The following is an 18,363-nucleotide window of genomic DNA, read 5'->3' on the forward strand; positions in this document are numbered from 1 at the left end:
AGGAAAAAGATACGTGAAATGTATGTCAGGGGTTGGGAACCGAGGGTTTAAATACCTTTGGATTGAAATGGAATTTTACAACAGTATAATAATTAAGCTCTATAAATATGGTATGGTATTTTAATAAATACAAATTTTTAAAGCCTTTCAGTAATATAATAAATCTGTAATAGTCATAAAGTATGAAATCTGTATAATAATAGAGTTCTGTAAAAAATGGTATATTGGTATGGCACTTCAGAAAAAGGCATTTAAAAATATTTTAATAAATACATTGTGTTTCTAATATTATCAAGCCATTATGAATTGTTATTAACAACTTTAATTATTTGTATTAATCGGTAGTACTTACTCATAAGTATTTCCTCCCCATAAAATCCAGATACCCCCTAAAAAGGTAAAGATACTGTCAAGCAGCTACTGCCATCCTTATCTGAAAGTAACAAATTCGTACTCTGTTATACTGTCATACAGCATTTATTCTTGTGCTCTGAAGGTTCAAATTTCGTTTCCATTTCAAAACTCGCTTACAAACTAAGCAGAACTGATTGCTCGAATGGGCGCAAGAACATAAAGTACTTTATTTTTCTAAAGTGTGGCTCTCAGGCGTTTTCTAAGCTCACGGAATATTTATTGCATTGCTTTTCGTTAACTTTTCTATTAATTGCACATTTATTAACATTTATTGCATAGGTTGTAGTTCAATCTTAAATTCGCGCCTTGCATTTAGCTGATTGTTGTTGCCTGTGGTTTTTTCGTCTAAGGAATTTGTTATTTAAGCACTTTTCAATTACCTACTTCATACGTCGAGTTTAATTCACATCTATAAATTGCTTGCTATGAATTATATGAAAATCAAAGGCAGTTGGTGAATTCCTATACTCATAGCTCCCAGCACTCGTAAAAAAACAATCTGATTAGTAACATAATAAAGCTGGATAGTAAGAGCTATTGGCATAAAAATCCAAACGTTGATATATAGGATTAAGTATACCTCTTTTGGTATTTATTTTGCAAAGTGAAAGCTGCATATTTGTTTTGAATCAAAGCGACTCTCTCTTTGAGTATTTAGTATCGGTGTGTTGGGATTGGATTGTGTACCTAAGTGTGCTTACAATTCTAGGGTTAAGGGCGGAAGGGGTAAGGGGGGTTAAGTGAGTGCCTTTGAAACACTTCTACGAATCAGCGACATTGCACTCGAATATTTACAAAGTAAACGGCAAGGGTAACGCTAACGGTAACTCAACCTAAATGCAACCACTCGATCCATCCATCTGTAGGTCCATCCCATTGCCTTACAATCCCAGGTGGATCATAATCATGGCCAGAACTGAGCCCAATCCCAGCGTTATGGCCGCCGCCCCGTTGCAGCGGTCCGTCTTGCAAATGTCGCAGAAGAAAGCCTCCGCCGCGGAGATCTCGTCGCCCTCGTCGCCATCCTGACCATGCTGGTTCTTCCGCCTCTTGCTCTCGCTCTTCTTGCGCTGGTCCTCGGCGCTGGGGATGCGCAGCTTGTTCCTCAGGATGTCGCAGGCATCGGAGTCCCCGGTGTCCAGTTGGCAGAAGCGCGCCGTCACGACTTTTCTAGTCTCAGCTGAGGAAAATAAATATATTATTACAATAATAGCTATTATTATATTATAAATCTAAGGTTATATATATTAATATAAATATTTTAAAAGAAAAGGTAAAAGCTCCTAAAAGATTTCCTGAACTTCGCTTACCCATTAAAGAGTATTAATAGATTGATTTTATTTTAGATATCCTAACTGACAAGCCATAAAGATTTTATTTTTAATTTTAAAACCCCCTTACTATTACACTATTTGTAAAAAACAGGCTAAAGCTGTTAGAAAAAATCCCCTGCACTCTGTTTACCCATTAAAGATTATTTTGTAATCACAATGCAAGCCATTTCCCGGGTTGTAAATCTGAGTATTTATCTATAGGGCTTGTTTTATCGCCTTTGTAAATATCACACTAGAAAAGTGCAACTTGCAGCTATCTGTATATGTGATAAAACTTATTTATAAGCCAGGGCAAATATAAGTTAGCAAATATTAGCTGTATGTCAGTGTACAAACACAAACTCAATGATTCATATCACATTATAAATACCTAATGGATTTGCTAACAATACTCACGGTCTTTGGCCACCACCTTTTGGCAATTCATAAGAGGACTTTTGTTGGCGCCATTGTCGAAGTACGCGAATTTGTTCAGGTCAAAGAGCCAGGTGTCCAGGGATCGCATTTTGTCCAATGTGCATTCCTGAAATAATCCCATTGATTGGGTTTTTTTATTAAGTTGTATTTTATTTTCTTTTAACAATGGGAACAATAATATGTATTGTTTTTCAATCTTGTTTAACGGCCTGTTATTGAAGTGTTAACTGCTGTTGCACTTCGGGCGTAACTGATTTATCTTATCGAGGGGTACGATACTCGACGGCCTTGGTTATCAGACGAAGAGCACTCAAACTGCGTTTATTTAACCCAGATAACTCAAGAAATAAAGCGATTCTTGGAAGAATGTTTAGCTTTATAACCCCATTCAGAAGAAACAAGGGGAAAACCCCTTAAGGTATTAGAGATAAGGGTGGTAATAAGTTGCCTTTAAGTTGGGCATTAAGAAATCCATCTTAAAGAGAGAAATCTTCCTTAAACTTAACCCATCCTTAAACTTAGAATCCATGAAATAATATATCAACTTTTTCTGTTCCAGCAAATCCAAACATACATATATTAATATTAACTCGTGCATTTAAAGCAGATAAGAGTCAATTTCATGAAAATCACAGACAGCTGAGCCATATTTGCTTTACTTTTGCAAATTCAAATCTAAAATTTGACAAACCACATAAATTGATGGGATTACTGGTGCACAGCCAATTTGATTTTGAATTATTTATTTTGACAAGAAAATTAGGTTTCGCATACACGAATGATAAGATTAATAAATCACAGCATATTCACATCTCCGATTTGACAAACGAAATAAATTTTAAGAATTAATTTGACTTCTGTTAATGAACTATTTACTTTGATTTGAAATTTGGTTATCACATTTGGGAATAATAAGACAGCAGCACGGACATTTTCAGAATTTGACAGTCAATTTTTTTGATAAGCTCGCTAAGGTAATAATTTTATGTAGGTTAGGATTTTACTTCAAGTATTTATTCAAGTATTTAAAAGTAATTACTTTTTAATTAAGTTATACGTCATTTTAAAAGAACGAATCATCTCAGTTAAAACTTAACACTTAAAAACTTTGTATTTCATTCATTATAACCGAATAAATCATGGATTTTTAAATTAAATATCCATTTTTTTGTCAATAAGATTAAGCCTTGTCAAGATTAATAATAATAGAGAAAATAAATTAATTAATTTCTTTAACCACAAACTATTAATATTTTAAATAAATTTATATATCGTTTTCTAAGAATATCTATTATTTTAAATTTGTTGTTCACAAAACTTTTTTGCTTTTAATCTGTAAGAACTGTTGACATAATTTTCCTGTTTTTTACTTTTCTTGATCATGAATCATTTCATTTTCATGAATCATTTTTGTCATGAATCATGAATCAAATTGTCGCCACTTTAAATCAAATTAAATCCTCTAACAACTAGTTTCCTACAAGAACCTGACAGGTGAAAATTTAAGTTGCTAGACCCCTGTGAAAGTATTTATACTGTTTGGCACGTGGTCGGGTTAGGCTTCCCCCATCCCTTGCTAAAATCCCTTGAAAAAAGGCGCAAGATGCCAGTAACAGAAAATTCACTTAGTTTGGAAAAAGGGTAAGGCGGAAATGGGGGTTGCCTCACAAGAGGACGACGACGTAGCACGTTTCCGTTTCCGCTTTGGTGGGCTCTATTTCTAGCAGTTCCCCTTCACTATTTTTTCCTCTTTTTTAGTGGCAGTTGAAATTTATGTGCTGTAGACCTAACTTGTGACCGTCTGGGGCCCAGAACTTTGATTAAGGTCAGCCTGGGTGCGATTAGGCCAGGCTGAAAAGGTTGAGCCCACTTGACCTGACTGTCTAGTGCCCCCCATCAGTAACAGGTTCTTGATGAAAATCATCAATCAATCGCCCTATGGCTGATTTTTAGGCAGTATTATCTTTCACTCACTTCTGGCACTATGCTGGAATTGGATCCCAGGTCCGAGCAACTGGGATTATCACTCGAATCGCAGACGAAGCACTTGATGGCGGCGCCTGTGGGATATACATAGGCAATATACACTGTTATTTCGGAATTTATAAGCTCAATAAACCGCACACACCGTTGGAGACCAGGGCCAACAAGGCCAGAAGCATTAAAACACCCGACATTGCCCACTCTATTATTTCCTTGATTTATTGCAGATGTTTCAAATATTTTCTAGCACTCGCGCGCTGGGATTTTCTTGGATTTTTCGCTCCAAGCGATTTTTCCGAGGGGCACCGTCACTGCCGTTGGCCAAGCGAAGACTGAAAACTGAAATTGGAAGCCAACTGGGCGAATGGTATTGGCCTGCAAACGACGACGTCATCGTTTTTGGCCCCGAACCAAGGCAAAAACCGAAGCTGCTCCTTCGTCCTGCGTCCTGGGAGAAGGGATTCTCCCCCGGCTGCGTGGGTGCGTCGCTCGAGTGGCTCCCGATTCCAATTCCGACAGTAATAACGTCTTGGCCTGGTCGCCCACATGGCAGCAAAGGGGGAAATTATTTAAATTGCAGAATGCAAAATGCAAAGTGCAGCGAAAAAGATGGCAAGAACTCGTCAAAGAAACAACGCGACCGCGACCGAAAAAATGCAATTTCCCTGCGGCCAAACACTTTTTGGCTCTTGTCAGCCGCTTAACACTAAAGCCAATAAGATGTGATGGGGAGAATTCAGCAGTTTGAATAACAAGGTTATATTCCAAAATTTAATGGGTAAAAAAACAAAACAAAAGGTTAGCTACACAGAAAGAAAGATATGACTACAAAATGATAGATACGACTAAAGTTATTTTATAAATAATTAAAATTATGAGCTAGCTATGATGTTTTATTATAAATATTTTTAAAAATATTTAAAACTGTAGTTGATTATTTATTTATTTATTCTCAGGTAGAAAAAAAAAAGTTGTTGTAAGATAACTTTTGTCATGAACATTTCCATAAATATTTTTAGGACTCTTTTTAAACTTATTGAGAAAATCAAATTTACAATATTATAATTTCTTCATAAGATTCACTAATAGACTTTAAATTTCTTTTAATAAGATTTTGATGATTTCAATCTTTTTATGATTAAATATTAATACATATAATATAATATTAAATTAATATATATTATTATTCTTAAAAAAATATATATAATTTATAAAAGCTCTCTTTCTTAAGACCTTGAAAAAACGAATCTACAATATCAAAAAATCATCATAAATTTAGTATTTGATTTATGTTTTAATTTAAAACTTTTAAGCCATTAGAAAATTTCTATGTGCCTCAAGAATATAAAGTAAGACTGTGATAAAAGTAAAGCATATAAAAATATATTCGTTTTGCAACATTTTAACCACAAATTTGAAAAATTAACAGAAAAATAAAAACTTTTTTAACAGTCTTAAAATATTAGTTATCCATTAATGAATCGTAAAATGATTTAAAATAAAATCTATTTAAGGGAGCTTAAAGAATTATTTTCTAAAACTTTAAATAAATGTGCAAAAGTGTTGTCTAATTTTGTTTTTTTAATGTAATGCAATTTATATTCTGCACTTTCTTGGTCAACAAAAAATGCTGCATCTGGGGACAGGACACCAACCCATTTAACCCATCTAGCTGATGATAAGCTCGCCTTGGAAGCTTAAATAAAATTATAAATTCATAGAGTAAAAGCACGCAAAATGAGGAGACACGCAGCTCCAGCGAGAGTCTCTTGCAATATGAGTTCCCCGGGAGCTGTTAAAAGCGAGGAAAAAGCTGGGTGCAAGAGCATGAAGAGGTGGAGATAGAGGTGCCCAGGGGACTGGATAGCACCAACAAAGCGTAGCAATTAGTGGCGCCCAAGAGCGAAAAACTCATCCGCTTTTCTGTATTGCGGCTTCCCATTTTTTTCCTGTTCCGACCTCGTCGCGTGGTGTCCTCTCGTTCAGGAAACTCCATCCTCATCCCCATCAGAGCCAACCTATCCCCACCCTAATCCCTGCTCGTATCTCCCGCGGGGCAGAGCAGCTGGCAAGCGTTTCCATTTATCATAAACAATGCAGGCTGTGATTGGTGTAGGTCGCGGCCCTGGCCCCAAAAACCCACCCAAAAGGGTTAGCTAATGTGCCCGCTTGTTAGTGGTGGATAGTGGGTGTGGGGCCCTCCCCTCAGGCACCCTCTCCACGGTGGTTTAAAGCATACTTAGTTAACCTACTCTTCTGCAAAGCCGCTGTGGTGGTTTGGGGAAACTTTCGATATAAAGAGCTGATTATGCAGAACTTCAAAGGGTAAAAGCATTTCTACTAAACTTAAAAACGAAGGTGTTTAGCAAGTAAGAAAAATATTTATTATGTATTTATTTTTTTATATTAAATGTTGTAAAACATCTATATTTGAAAGAGGTACGCATGAATAGGGAGCTAAAAACACATTTAAATTCAATTTTATGCTAACCAAAATTCAAAGAATATGCAATAATTTTTAAATACACAAAAACAAATATACGCCTTGAATGTTAAACATTTTCCAGTGTTTAGCAAATCAAACTAATTTTTTTTTAATTTAAAAAGTACGGTAGAAAATTGGTTGACGCCTATGAACACTTTAAAATGTTAAATATTATCTTATAATTATAAAAAAAGAGTAATGTTTACTTTAAATAAGGTTTATTATTTATATATTTTATTTCGAAAACAACTTTTACATCAAACTTTGTTACCCCTTTAATTTCATTAAAAACATTAGCCCCTCCACCTTCTAAAGTTCCTTAAAGTTTTATTAACTTTTCTTGTAAGTAAGCCATAAGTTTATCAGGGCTTTAGCGGCGCGGGCTGACCTTAAAAGTTGAAGGAAAACAACTAATTAAAGTTTGCTTCGAGCCAACTATGCCAGATAGCAAAACAAAACCTTAAACTTAAAACCAGGGATTTCAAGTTTATAATTGTTACGACTTTATTATAAGCCAAGCTGTCCCCCGGCGAAATTGCGAATCCGCGCCAATTTCAATTACCCTTTGGCGACGGCCCTTTGCCAGGGTTTTCCTGGCTGTGGGCCATGGAAATGCAGCCTGTTGCCCGGGGGAAAAGTGAAAATGGAAAGGAATCAGAGGCTGGCCAAGTGCACTGCCAAAATGGCTGCCGCGTGACAAGGACAACAGGGAAATGATGACGCGGACGTGTTGATGTCATAATTCCCGGGGTGACCACTGGGCTGCAACCATCGCATGTCGCCACTTCATTTGCTAACGGCCACAGGATGTAATTACAAATTTTAACGCACGCTTCCGTTTCCGGTTGGCATTCATCCGCACTGGATTCCCCAGAAGGTCAGCCAGGCATAATGCTTTCGATTTTTACTACTTGACACATTTTCGTGGGTACTTTGCTTTACAACCTATTTATCTCGGCATCGAACCGTGCAAAACCGTAAACCTTGTTTTTCGTTTTTTTCCTCCATTCTGTTTTACCAAGGCCATAAATTTGGTTTTGGCCAAAAAAAGGGGAAATGCAACAACATTTTGTGGGGCAAAAGTTTTTCTACTGTTGTGTTGTACTTCCGCCCACAAAATGCCCTTTAATTAGTTGAAATTTTCGCCTGGCATGCTAATTGAAAAACTTTTTTCTTCAGCAGCCGCAGCGATGAAATATTTAACGATTGCTGGGGAAAAAGTGTGTCAGACAATCCTATTCTATACTACAGAGGTACTTCTGTGTTGACTCCACATTAATTGAGTTTTATTACGTATACGCACCGGGCACCCACACAGTTTGCCTTGGGTTTCCGTTGCCAATTAACGAGGACCCAGGGAAACCAATTCCAGGCACCTGCCATGCCAGCAATAAACACTGAACTTTATCGTTGGCAATATGTATCTGCAGCCTCTGGCCGAATCAATCGCATGGAAGGCACTTGCAAATGGAGGAGATTCGAATGGCCGGGGAGTTGGAACATAAAAACTGCTTGCACAATTGCAAAAGAATCCCACACACAGTTCAAAAGGGGGATTATTCCGCACTATATCACACTATATGTGCTCTGCTGGCGAAGGTATTTTACGGATACCCGTAATAGCTCTTCGGGGACTTAACTGACTCGAATTGAAATTTAAATAAATTTACCACGACTTTTTATACTGCTTTACTTCGGCAGTAAAAATGGGGAAGTATCAATTCAATCATGACATCATTCCATTAGGCTAAGGATTTTTATTTTTCAATTTTATTTAATCTGTTTTATAACTATAAAAATTATTTCAAATATTTTAATTAATAAGGAAACATCTTCTAGTTTATTTGAATAACATTTATTTTGAATAACTGGCATTAATATAATTAATTATTGATCTGTTATTATTTATATTTTATTTCAAGGTAAACATGTTGATTTCTGGTTTTAACACTAGAAATTAAAAATGTTAATTTTAAACAAAAACATTGATTAAATATATACATTTATTAAATGTTGCTGAGTTGAAAAATACCAAAAACCATTAAATAAATTAGCAATAAATTATTCTTTAAATAAGATTAACTATTCACAAAGCCCTTAAATTATTTCTGCCTCATAAAGTTAATTTAAAATATTTTTAAACAATATAAATTTTCTGTTTATCCCAGTTTGCAGTACAGAAGAAACCTTTTGGAGGCACCGAAACAATGGCCAGGCCGATCATCTCTGGCATGCTAAGCACATGAAATCAATTTGGCAGGCAAACGATGCCAAAGTACGTAATTTTTTCCAGCAATCACTTGCACTTGACTGCAATCGCCATTCGAGCAGCTGCAGGTGCGTCGAAGGCCAGAGAAAAATATCCCAGATAAAGGCTGAGATTTCCTGCTATTTTACCCTCCTTGCCTCCGTGCGATTCACAGGTCAATGAGCTGTACGAGCTGGCTGAGCTGTGAAGATGGTCCCAGGGTGGAACCAGAGGAACTCGAGGAGAAATGGCAGCAATTTGTGGGTGTTTCCAGGATGCACGTGCCACAGGAATCCTCCGAAGAATGCAGCATCATCACCCTCACAGCAATCAGCTTCTGAGCGGGTGTGACAAATACAAAATATCATGGCATACTTCTAGGTGGCTGGCGAAATATTCACTCCGCATTGCGTATACGCCACGATGGCCCCTGGGACGTGACTCAATGTGCGCTTAGAAACAACAAACAATGCCAGATATTCAAGTGCCTTTGGCAGAAGAAGCCACATATAACTCATGCAGCTGATTAACATGCGAAATCTGCGAAGCGCTCATAAAAGCCAACGAATGCCCATGACAAATGTTGGCTTGTGAGACAGGAAAAACTTTGTTGAGATTTAACACTGGCAAAACAGAGCAAAATAAAATTAATAATCCTCTTATAAATAATGAAACATGGAGGAGAAGACACCATCCTTGCAATGAAATAAGAAATTTATCGGATTATTTGTTCAACAGATGCAAAATAATAAGATTATATTTGTAAACGCAAAATTTACAAGTATAAATAAAAATAATTTTAATACATAAATATTGATATTAATTTAACGAGTTATTCAGCTTTTCAACTTACTAATTTGAAATACCAGCCGCCATAAAATAATATAATTTAATTCTATTATAATGCATACAATTTTGCAGAGATTTCCTTAATTACAAACCCACATTAAAAGAGAGAATGCTGTTCTGATAGAAATTCCAGCCATAAAATTATGGTTATTACATTGCAGAAATATTTGCGCGATGGCTTGGAAAGAAAAACAAAATGCCAGAGCCAGCAGACAAAGACAACTTTATATATTTGTTTTTCATCTGCTCCAGCCAACCCTGCGTATGCGCAATTTGGCGCATAATGACATTTACTTTTACGATGCATATTTTGGAGTGCCCTTTGAAGTGTGCAACTTTGCCAAAACAATTGCCAGGAAACGGAGCTATTTCACCATTGCTTAAAGAGTGGATGAAAAAAAGACACAATTTACTACGAAAATAAAACAATATATATAGATTTAATATTAAAGTTTAGGTATATGTATAAATTTTGAATTACAAGACAGAAAATTTTAAAACGAATTAAAAAAAATGTATATAAGTATTAAAAAAAACAAATAAAAGCTAAGGTCAGCTTGTTTCTGCCTGACCTATGTACATTCAAAAATACAAAAATCGCTTGCCAATACTGTCAGCAAATCAAACAATTAAAGAAAATACCCAAGCAAGGAGAAGACAGTAATAAATGATTTGGACAATATTTTCGGCGATGGTGTTCGGTGAATTCAAAATCAATCTTTTTTATGTTGGCGCCGGGCTGTCCGCGAAAATAAGAGGAAGCCAGCGACTGAGCAGACAGAGACAAGGCTGCCAATGAGCCAGGGGCGGGGGGCGTGACCGGACCTGGGGGCGGCTGGGCGGGGCGGATGCTGTTGCTGTGGCGGCAACAAGGCGCCACTCAGTCGGCAGAACGCACCCATAGACAAAGGCTGCAGAGCCATTTGAGCTTTTCAGCTGGCGACGACAGAGCACAAATGCTAACGCATGTAGGTCGACCTAGAGGATGTCTTTGTATCTGCATCTGTATCTGTATCTCGAGCTGCGTATCTGTGTGAGCGGGCTCTTGCTTCTGTGCGAGTGTGTGTGCCCAAGACAAATAACAACTTTCTGCGCATTAAAGTCGCTGGCCATAGCCAAAAAAAGGTCAGCACTTGGAGAAAGTACTAGGAGTAACATTTAAATTTTAAAATATAATAAGTTACATTTTTTGAACAGTAAAAAAAAAAATAAACTTCATAATAGATTTAAGTATTTTAATATAAAAGGTAATTATAAACCCATAAGAGGGTTATATTATGTTTAGCAATTAAAGTTGATTTAGGGATTTTAAAATTACATTTAAGAAAGGTTTCTTGCAATTTATAGAAACATATACAGATATAGAATTTATACTTTCCTTTAAAATGGTTTGTATAATATTTAAAGTCAAAAGTATCGAACGAAGAACATATAATGTTAATTGAACCCTGGCTGTTTTCACTTTATACATAAAAAATATTTATTTTCCTACATTTTTAAAAGCGTATGTGGCACTATCGATTTTTCTCAGTGTGCGGTTCTGTGCTTGACTTAATGGGCCAACATGTCGTCAGGGTTTTCATGCTCACCCTCAACAATAAAACTAACAAAGTTGCCCTATTATTTTTGGCCTGCGTAGACAGTGACTTTGACTCCGGGCCACAAAACAACTTCTGCAGACATTTTGGCAGCCAGTAACAAAGCGACAGACAGGACGGAATTTGTGGGCGAGTCCTTGGTCAACTTAGGCGTTCGTCCTCCGTTTTCACATATGAAACTTCGGATTTATATAATTGCCGACCCATTCTTAACAGTCGCCCCTTGAAAGGCATAAATTTAGCTCCATGCTCTACTTTTACCCAAAGTGATTAAAGTGCTAATAACATAAATAATTGAATTGTTGCAGGGCGATGAATTCTTACATCTTTAATTTATGTTCCACAGGATTTTATTTAATTTCTTTCGTATATGTTAATCCCTCTTTTCCCATTAAAACACCAACCGTGTTAGTTAAATATTAGGCTTATATTTTCATAAAAATTACAATTACGAATATAAAATACGAGACTAAACGCGCTATTGCCGCCAAGACAGATGGTATGTGTACATAGCTAGGTATGGCAAACTTTAAAGAACTTAGTGCAAAATGTGTAAGGCTTAGGTTAACCAGTTAAGATAAGGTACGTTTTGGGTGTGGGGTACAAGATACGGGATACGGCTACACAATGAGGTGACCGGGATGCTGGGATGCATGATCTAACGACTGAAGATGGTGGCCACCAGCAGACTGACCACAGATCCGACCAGGCTGTGGCCCACCTGGCGGGCTCCGAGCAGGGACTGGGCTCCGTTGCATCCCTCCTCGGGGCAGGTGCAGATGATCTGCTTGTAGCCCTCGTTGTCGGCGGTGAAGCAGGCGTTCTGGATCTTCTCCGGGATGTATCCGCAGCTCCGCTCGATGCGGTGCTCGTTGTTCATGTCGAACTTGATCACCGTCTTGCGGCAGAAGGCCTCCATGCCGCTGGGCGGGGCGCAATCCGTCAGATACTGGTTGTCCCGCTGGGCAAGGGGCGTGTTCACCACCAGACCGACGCAGTCCTCGTTGTCGTGGGAGTTGCACTGGTGACACCGAATGGCACTGACTTTGGAATGAAAAGCGCGCAGGGCGGGAATGCATTAATTAAAAGCTTTTTAACAACTTTATAATTAACTAATTTCTTAATTTCAACTATAATTAACTAATTTCTTTTAAATTAAGAATATCAAATAGGAATGTAGACAAGTTTTTTACTTGGCTTAACTAGTCATATAAAATATTTTATGCTACGAAAAATCAAGACCAATTGTTCCTGATTTATGTAAATGAGTAAAACTTAATGAAACAAAATTCTTTGTCATCAAATTTCGAGAACAAGATTTTAAATTGAATTGTATTAGTCTTAAGCTATCTGGTTTATTTAAATGCAAGGAACAAGGCAGGAACCCAAAAATTAATTTAATAATAATACATAGTTCAAATAGCTTTAATACCTTTTAAAATAAGTTTTAAATTAAGTCTCTAATTTAAATTATCCTAGCTTAATTTAGGAATATGTGTTTGTTTGTGAAAAACAAAAAAATTATTGCAATTACCGTTTGGTAGATAAATTAACCTATTAAAAAAACAATTTTTGAGAGATATGAGGTCTTAAGTTGCTCAACGTGAATTATATAACAAAGCCTGGGAAAATAAAAACATTTAACAAAACGTTTTAGTTGATGGGAAAATAGTGAAACAAGCTGAAGTTTAAGTCTTTTGTCTTGGTAGCTTTTCAGCTTAGGTTTTTAAATAATGCTGTGGCTTATTGCTTTGAAATTAGTTTATAGAAATCCCAGCATTTTAATTTTATTTACAGCATTTGCTTTAATTATTCCATTAGAACTCTTGGCCTCCTCGACGGTAATTGGATAGCTTTAATGGCATTCGAATGCCTGGCGATTCGACCTTTTCAAAGTCTCGTCACACTGACACTAAATTGTTTTATTAGCCTCCCACTGCCACCCCAAAAACTGTCGGCGGGTGAGTTCTTTTGACTGACAAACTGACTTCCATTCGACTGCAGTAACCTGAATAATTGCATGTCAACTGCTTGGGGCCAAAGGAATGAAAGAATAAATGCCGAAACATCCAGACTTTGGCACGCGAACCCTCGAGAACTCGGCAAAAACTGGGCTTGAAGTCAAGAGGGTTTCAAATATAACGAAGTTTCTTAGCCCTAACTAAAACATATGAATATTTTAGTAATTAAAAATATTTAAAATGTTTTTAGAGTGCATTTTATTAGTTTTTCCTGAAGTTCCTGGCATATATCAGCCATTTGATATTTAAGATCATTAGTTATCCCCTTAGAAATTTGAGATTATATTCTAATAAATAAACTTAAAATAGAAAATGTAGGTATGTAGACCTAAACAATTTTATAAATAATTAAATAACCTCAAAAATAAAATTGTGATATTTATTCCCATTACAAGTTCATTCACTTTAAGCAACTATCCTGCATTGTTTTCTGTTTCATTACCATCTATCTGCCTATTTTCCCTTAAGCTCACTTGACAGCCGCTATCCCATTCGGTTAACATTTGACAGAAACTATAGCCTGGGGTAAGAAAGAGCACTGCAAGCCATCACTCAAAGGAGACTTTCCCCATTGAACGTGGTAAAAAATTACAATGTCAAAGGGCAAGGACATTGCATGCTTTGGAATACTAACTTGAGACTCGAACTGGTGTATTCGAAATATGTCTGAGGCTGTCGGGATTATAAATGTCTAACGTTCTGCGGGGCGGGGCGTTATTATCACACTTGGGTGGCGGCTCACGTACAAAGCTCGCTTGGCAATTAAGCCAATCTGGTAATAAAGAGTCACCTGCTGCCATAAAAATCCACAGTTGCAGTTCCGAATCGGAATTTGCATTTCTAGCTTTTCTCATTTGCATTTTACATTCGCTGCATATTCATGCGGCTTGGAGGCAAACCGGAAAAGTGGATGAAAACATAGGCAGTTGAGCGAAGTATCTCAACTGTTGCCATTGTGGCAACTTTTCGCTTGACAATTGTTCGCTAATGAAACGCGCTCTTCAGTCTGCCAGTTTGAAAAGGGAGAAGTGCTGCTCACTCGCCCCTGGAATGTCCACAAACGTGCATATTTGCTGAACCCATTATGTAGTATAGTATATATATATGTTCGCGTGCAAATACTTTCAATATTATTTAACGCCATTTAATGTTCCCCCAACTTAACAGCCACGAAATCGCTTGTGGAATCAATTTACTCGAGGCGGCGGCCTACAAAGGATGGTGTGTGCGTGTCATCATCCGCGGGCTAATTAGAATAACTCTCGGATTTTTAAAACAATTAATAATGACCCGAATGGTGGGCGGTACAGTGAAGCTCGCACAGATGAGAGAAATTCTACAGAAACTGTGAGCTTTGTTGAATTATTGATATATGAAAAAAATATATTGAAAATATCTATGAACACTGATAAAACAATGTTTAAAGTGTTCTATTAAAACTTTAAATCATTTTATAATGTCTAAATAGTATTTACCACTCAAACTTATTTTGTGGTAATATATTCTTATAATTCATGTACGTTTTTTTGACTTCTGTTTTAAAATTCTGGTGTTTTTGGGGTATTTTCTCTTTCTAAAATTAAATACAAATAAAACCTGTTTTATTGAAGAGTAATTTAAGAGATTTTTAGTAAAAACAAAGAATAAATTATTGTTGTCAGAAATTATAGCCACAACAGAAAACTATTTTATAGATGAAATAATAGTTGAATAAAGAAGAAGTTTGCTCTAAAAGTTGTTCTCTTTTAATTTCTTAATTTTAGTTATGAAAACAACTACTGACATCTACCACTATCAATTACATTAATCCATTACCAAGACCATTCATCATCCTTAAAAGCACCCCTTCCTCTCATTTCTAAGCAGCAATCCGCGTAAATTCAATTAAATTTGAAGGCTGGTCTAAAAACACGAATTTTCATTAATTGATTGTGTGATTCGCAAGTGTTGAGCTTGAGTTTCCACCTCAGTGATTACATGGCTTGATGAGTTGCGGCTAGTTTCAAGCGATTTAAATTAGAGAAAGAATCAATCAACCGCCGAAAACCAATTTAAAACAACTGCAAAGTGTTGGCCAATCAATTGGACTTTTGTCCCGAGCTTAAATAAAAGTGATTTGCAATTGTTTAACAAAACAAAAGGCAGCTGGTCCCCATCAAACTTATAATAAACTGATATTATCGAGTAGTAAACTACTTAATTATACTAGGGAAATTCACCTGTTAGGAAATTGGCCACCAAAGCCAGGCACACGGCGTAGATGAACATGGAGGTTGACATTTTGCGGTTTTTCGTGCGGGTTCTTAGGTATCCAATTGCTGGGTTATCCAACGCAGATGCTGCAATGGAAGCAATAGAATTTCCCTTTTAATTTATCCGACTTGTTCCCTGTTTTTCTGCTGGGGTTTGTTTGTAATTTGATTAGCGCCAAGAGCAGCGGTCTGTTCATTAGCATTGCTTCAGTAATATTTATAATCTATAATGTTATTTACACTAGTAAACCGGTATTAGAACGTGGCCAGCAAACGTGACAAGTGCTAATATTGCAGGTACTAATGCAATCTTTTATTTGGAATTTTAATATTTTTACAGGCATATAACGTACTAAATGTTTTGGCAATTTAAATCAGGACAGTAGGTATATGTTGTTAAATATTTCATAAACATATAGGTTAATTTATGTACGTGATATTATATTTAAGTCGAGTTTAAAACTTTCTTATAAACACTCATTGGTTTAATGTGTATAAAAATGTTTAACAAGTTTTTTTTGTGTAAATAAATATTTGTTAAATTTATATTTAATTTTCTTCCTTTTTATTTGATTTTTAATAACCTTTTTAGAATTTTAATTGAGGGCCGCTCAACTCCTTATGGTCATATATGTTTACAGCACACTTTTATTCCCACACAATCGGATTATTATTGTTTAATGCGAGCGGACAACTTGACGCGAGCACCGTCGAGATGAATCTGAAAACTCGTATTTGACTTTTCGAAAAACGTTGATTTTCCAAAAAGTCACGAGAGCCGCGGAGAGCTGCTCCGGGAGAGCGAGAAGAGCGACTTCCACAGCAAGATCGGCCTAAAGTCGGCAAATGGGAAGAATGTAGAAACTTCCGTCACTCGATCGGCTCTGCGGGGTCGTTCTATATGTGCTTTATGTACTTATATATACTTATAGAGGGGATGCTACGCAAGGTAGCTCACTCGCTGCATTGATAAGCTCTGGCTTCGGTTGGTTTCAGCTTGGTTCTTAACCCAAAAACAAAACACATTCCAAATGGAATCCACCGGCTCGAACCGGTTAAGGCCGACGTTACGTCACTGGCAGACTATGAAAAAAAGGTAAACAAGCTGTGACTAAATTATTTCTCATTAGTTGACATTGGCCTTCCTTCGAACAGCAAGTACTGTGCCATTTGACCATTTAGCAACCAAAGAAATCCCTTGTTCGGCGTCCTCTCAGATGTGTGTGGCACATAGAGAAAGAATAGGTTTATCTCAAAGAAAATTTGATAAATTATTAAATATAAAATAATAACATGTTTTCAGGTAAAAATAAGATATTCATCAATTTATATTGTTCCTATAGAAAGTATAAAAAATATATTTTTTTATATTTAACTGGTTATAACCAAATTAATTATTAATGTTTCTAAAAAAACTGTAGAAAAAATGAAATACACCTTTGAATTGACAAAAAATATAAAAAAATGTCAGCGTTATAATAAAGTTATCTTTAAGAAAATAAAAAAAATTTAAATTATAATTTGTTTATGTTCTACAAAACCTTTTATTTGGTAGTCCATAATATCAGCAAGCAGTATCAAACAAAAAACATACTATACAAAATATATACTTGTATACTTCATAAATTGTTTATGTTTTTATATAGTAAGTATTAAATTTTGCCCCTAGAAAATAATACTGAACAATCTATTAAAATAATCTCAATTAGAAAACTTTACTACCTACAAATTTCTCTGGAAATAAAAAAATAATAACCAATTCGACTGCCTTGATATGCGGTTCGCGATCGGAAGTCCTAAATCTGGGGTTCGGGCCGAGAAGTCATTGCCTCTACTCCTATGTTGTTCTATCAATACTATATGATCGTTTTGGTTCCGGTGAGCTGGGTTTAGCGATAGGAGCCCGTTCTGGCGGCCCCGAGTTCCACATACTATGTGCATACTTCTAGTCCCTTATCAACGGCGCTGATTAGTTAAAACTGGTTCGCACCTCCAAAAACTCAGCCGTGGTGGTTCGGTCTAGTCTGCATCGGTGACGAAGTCGGACTTCCAGACTCGTCTTAATTGAGGAACACGAAAACAGTGGCGATGATAGGGAGGATGGTGCTTATCGGTCCCTGGCCTGGTTCAAGGCGGTTTTGGCGGCAACGCCGATTTCTTGACTCATCGTTACGCGTGCTAAGTGCCTTTTCAAAGTCCGCTCCGATGTTTTGCCGCATTAACTAGGTGTCAGGTTCTGCAAACAATGCAACTAATTTGAAGTTTCCACGCTGCTTTGTGTGGAAGAGCGTGCAGCTCTTGGTTTTAGCCAGTTTGAAGCGGTTCTTGGGCTAGAACAAGCCAGCCAGAGCCATAAAGTTGGGATATTTTTGAGAATAAATATTTAATAAATAAAAAAATAAATCCCTTACTAGTGTGTATAAAAAACATAAAAATATTTTTGGAAATCTTTAATCTTTAGCTTGGGTATACATAAAGTGCTGAACAAAAGCAAATGTATCTTTTGGGTTGGTATCTTTAAAAAAATCGGTATACCGTTCTGAAATATCACTTTAATTGCAAAAAAAAATGTTTTCTTTCATACATTTTTTTTCAACATTAGTAAAACTCACGTAAAATAATTTATGTTTATTACAAGAACTAAAATACTTAAGTTCCGAAACCATCGACCGTAGAACCAAACTGCTGCAAATCGAACGTTTAACTGAGGGCTCTGAAAGTGCTGTCTTTGTCTTTAGCCAAATGGCATTGGGATCGTATCG

General features: G+C 36.4%; 2 protein-coding genes across 3 annotated transcripts; both read right to left on the bottom strand.

Moving 5' to 3' along the window:
- Window positions 1–453: 453 nt before the first annotated feature.
- Window positions 454–4,484, bottom strand: LOC108036051 (uncharacterized). The gene is made up of 4 exons (XM_017111994.3): window positions 4,294–4,484; window positions 4,140–4,225; window positions 2,145–2,271; window positions 454–1,594 (listed from the first exon to the last, which is right to left on the bottom strand). The coding sequence occupies exons 1-4, from the start codon at window positions 4,340–4,342 to the stop codon at window positions 1,296–1,298; spliced, it is 561 nt and encodes a 186-aa protein (XP_016967483.1). The 5' UTR covers window positions 4,343–4,484; the 3' UTR covers window positions 454–1,295.
- A 7,252-nt stretch (window positions 4,485–11,736) lies between these two features.
- LOC108036142 (uncharacterized) lies at window positions 11,737–18,303 on the bottom strand. 2 transcript variants are annotated; one of them, XM_017112130.2, is made up of 3 exons: window positions 18,214–18,303; window positions 15,569–15,688; window positions 11,737–12,372 (listed from the first exon to the last, which is right to left on the bottom strand). In XM_017112130.2, the coding sequence occupies exons 2-3, from the start codon at window positions 15,627–15,629 to the stop codon at window positions 11,987–11,989; spliced, it is 447 nt and encodes a 148-aa protein (XP_016967619.1). In that variant the 5' UTR covers window positions 15,630–15,688; window positions 18,214–18,303; the 3' UTR covers window positions 11,737–11,986. The 2 variants fall into 2 exon arrangements, with proteins under 2 accessions (XP_016967619.1, XP_016967618.1); XM_017112129.3 differs by lacking the exon at window positions 18,214–18,303 and adding an exon at window positions 16,186–16,321.
- Window positions 18,304–18,363: the final 60 nt, after the last annotated feature.

This window comes from Drosophila biarmipes, chromosome 2L, assembly GCF_025231255.1.
Source record: "Drosophila biarmipes strain raj3 chromosome 2L, RU_DBia_V1.1, whole genome shotgun sequence".
NCBI classification, from domain to species: domain Eukaryota; kingdom Metazoa; phylum Arthropoda; class Insecta; order Diptera; family Drosophilidae; genus Drosophila; species Drosophila biarmipes.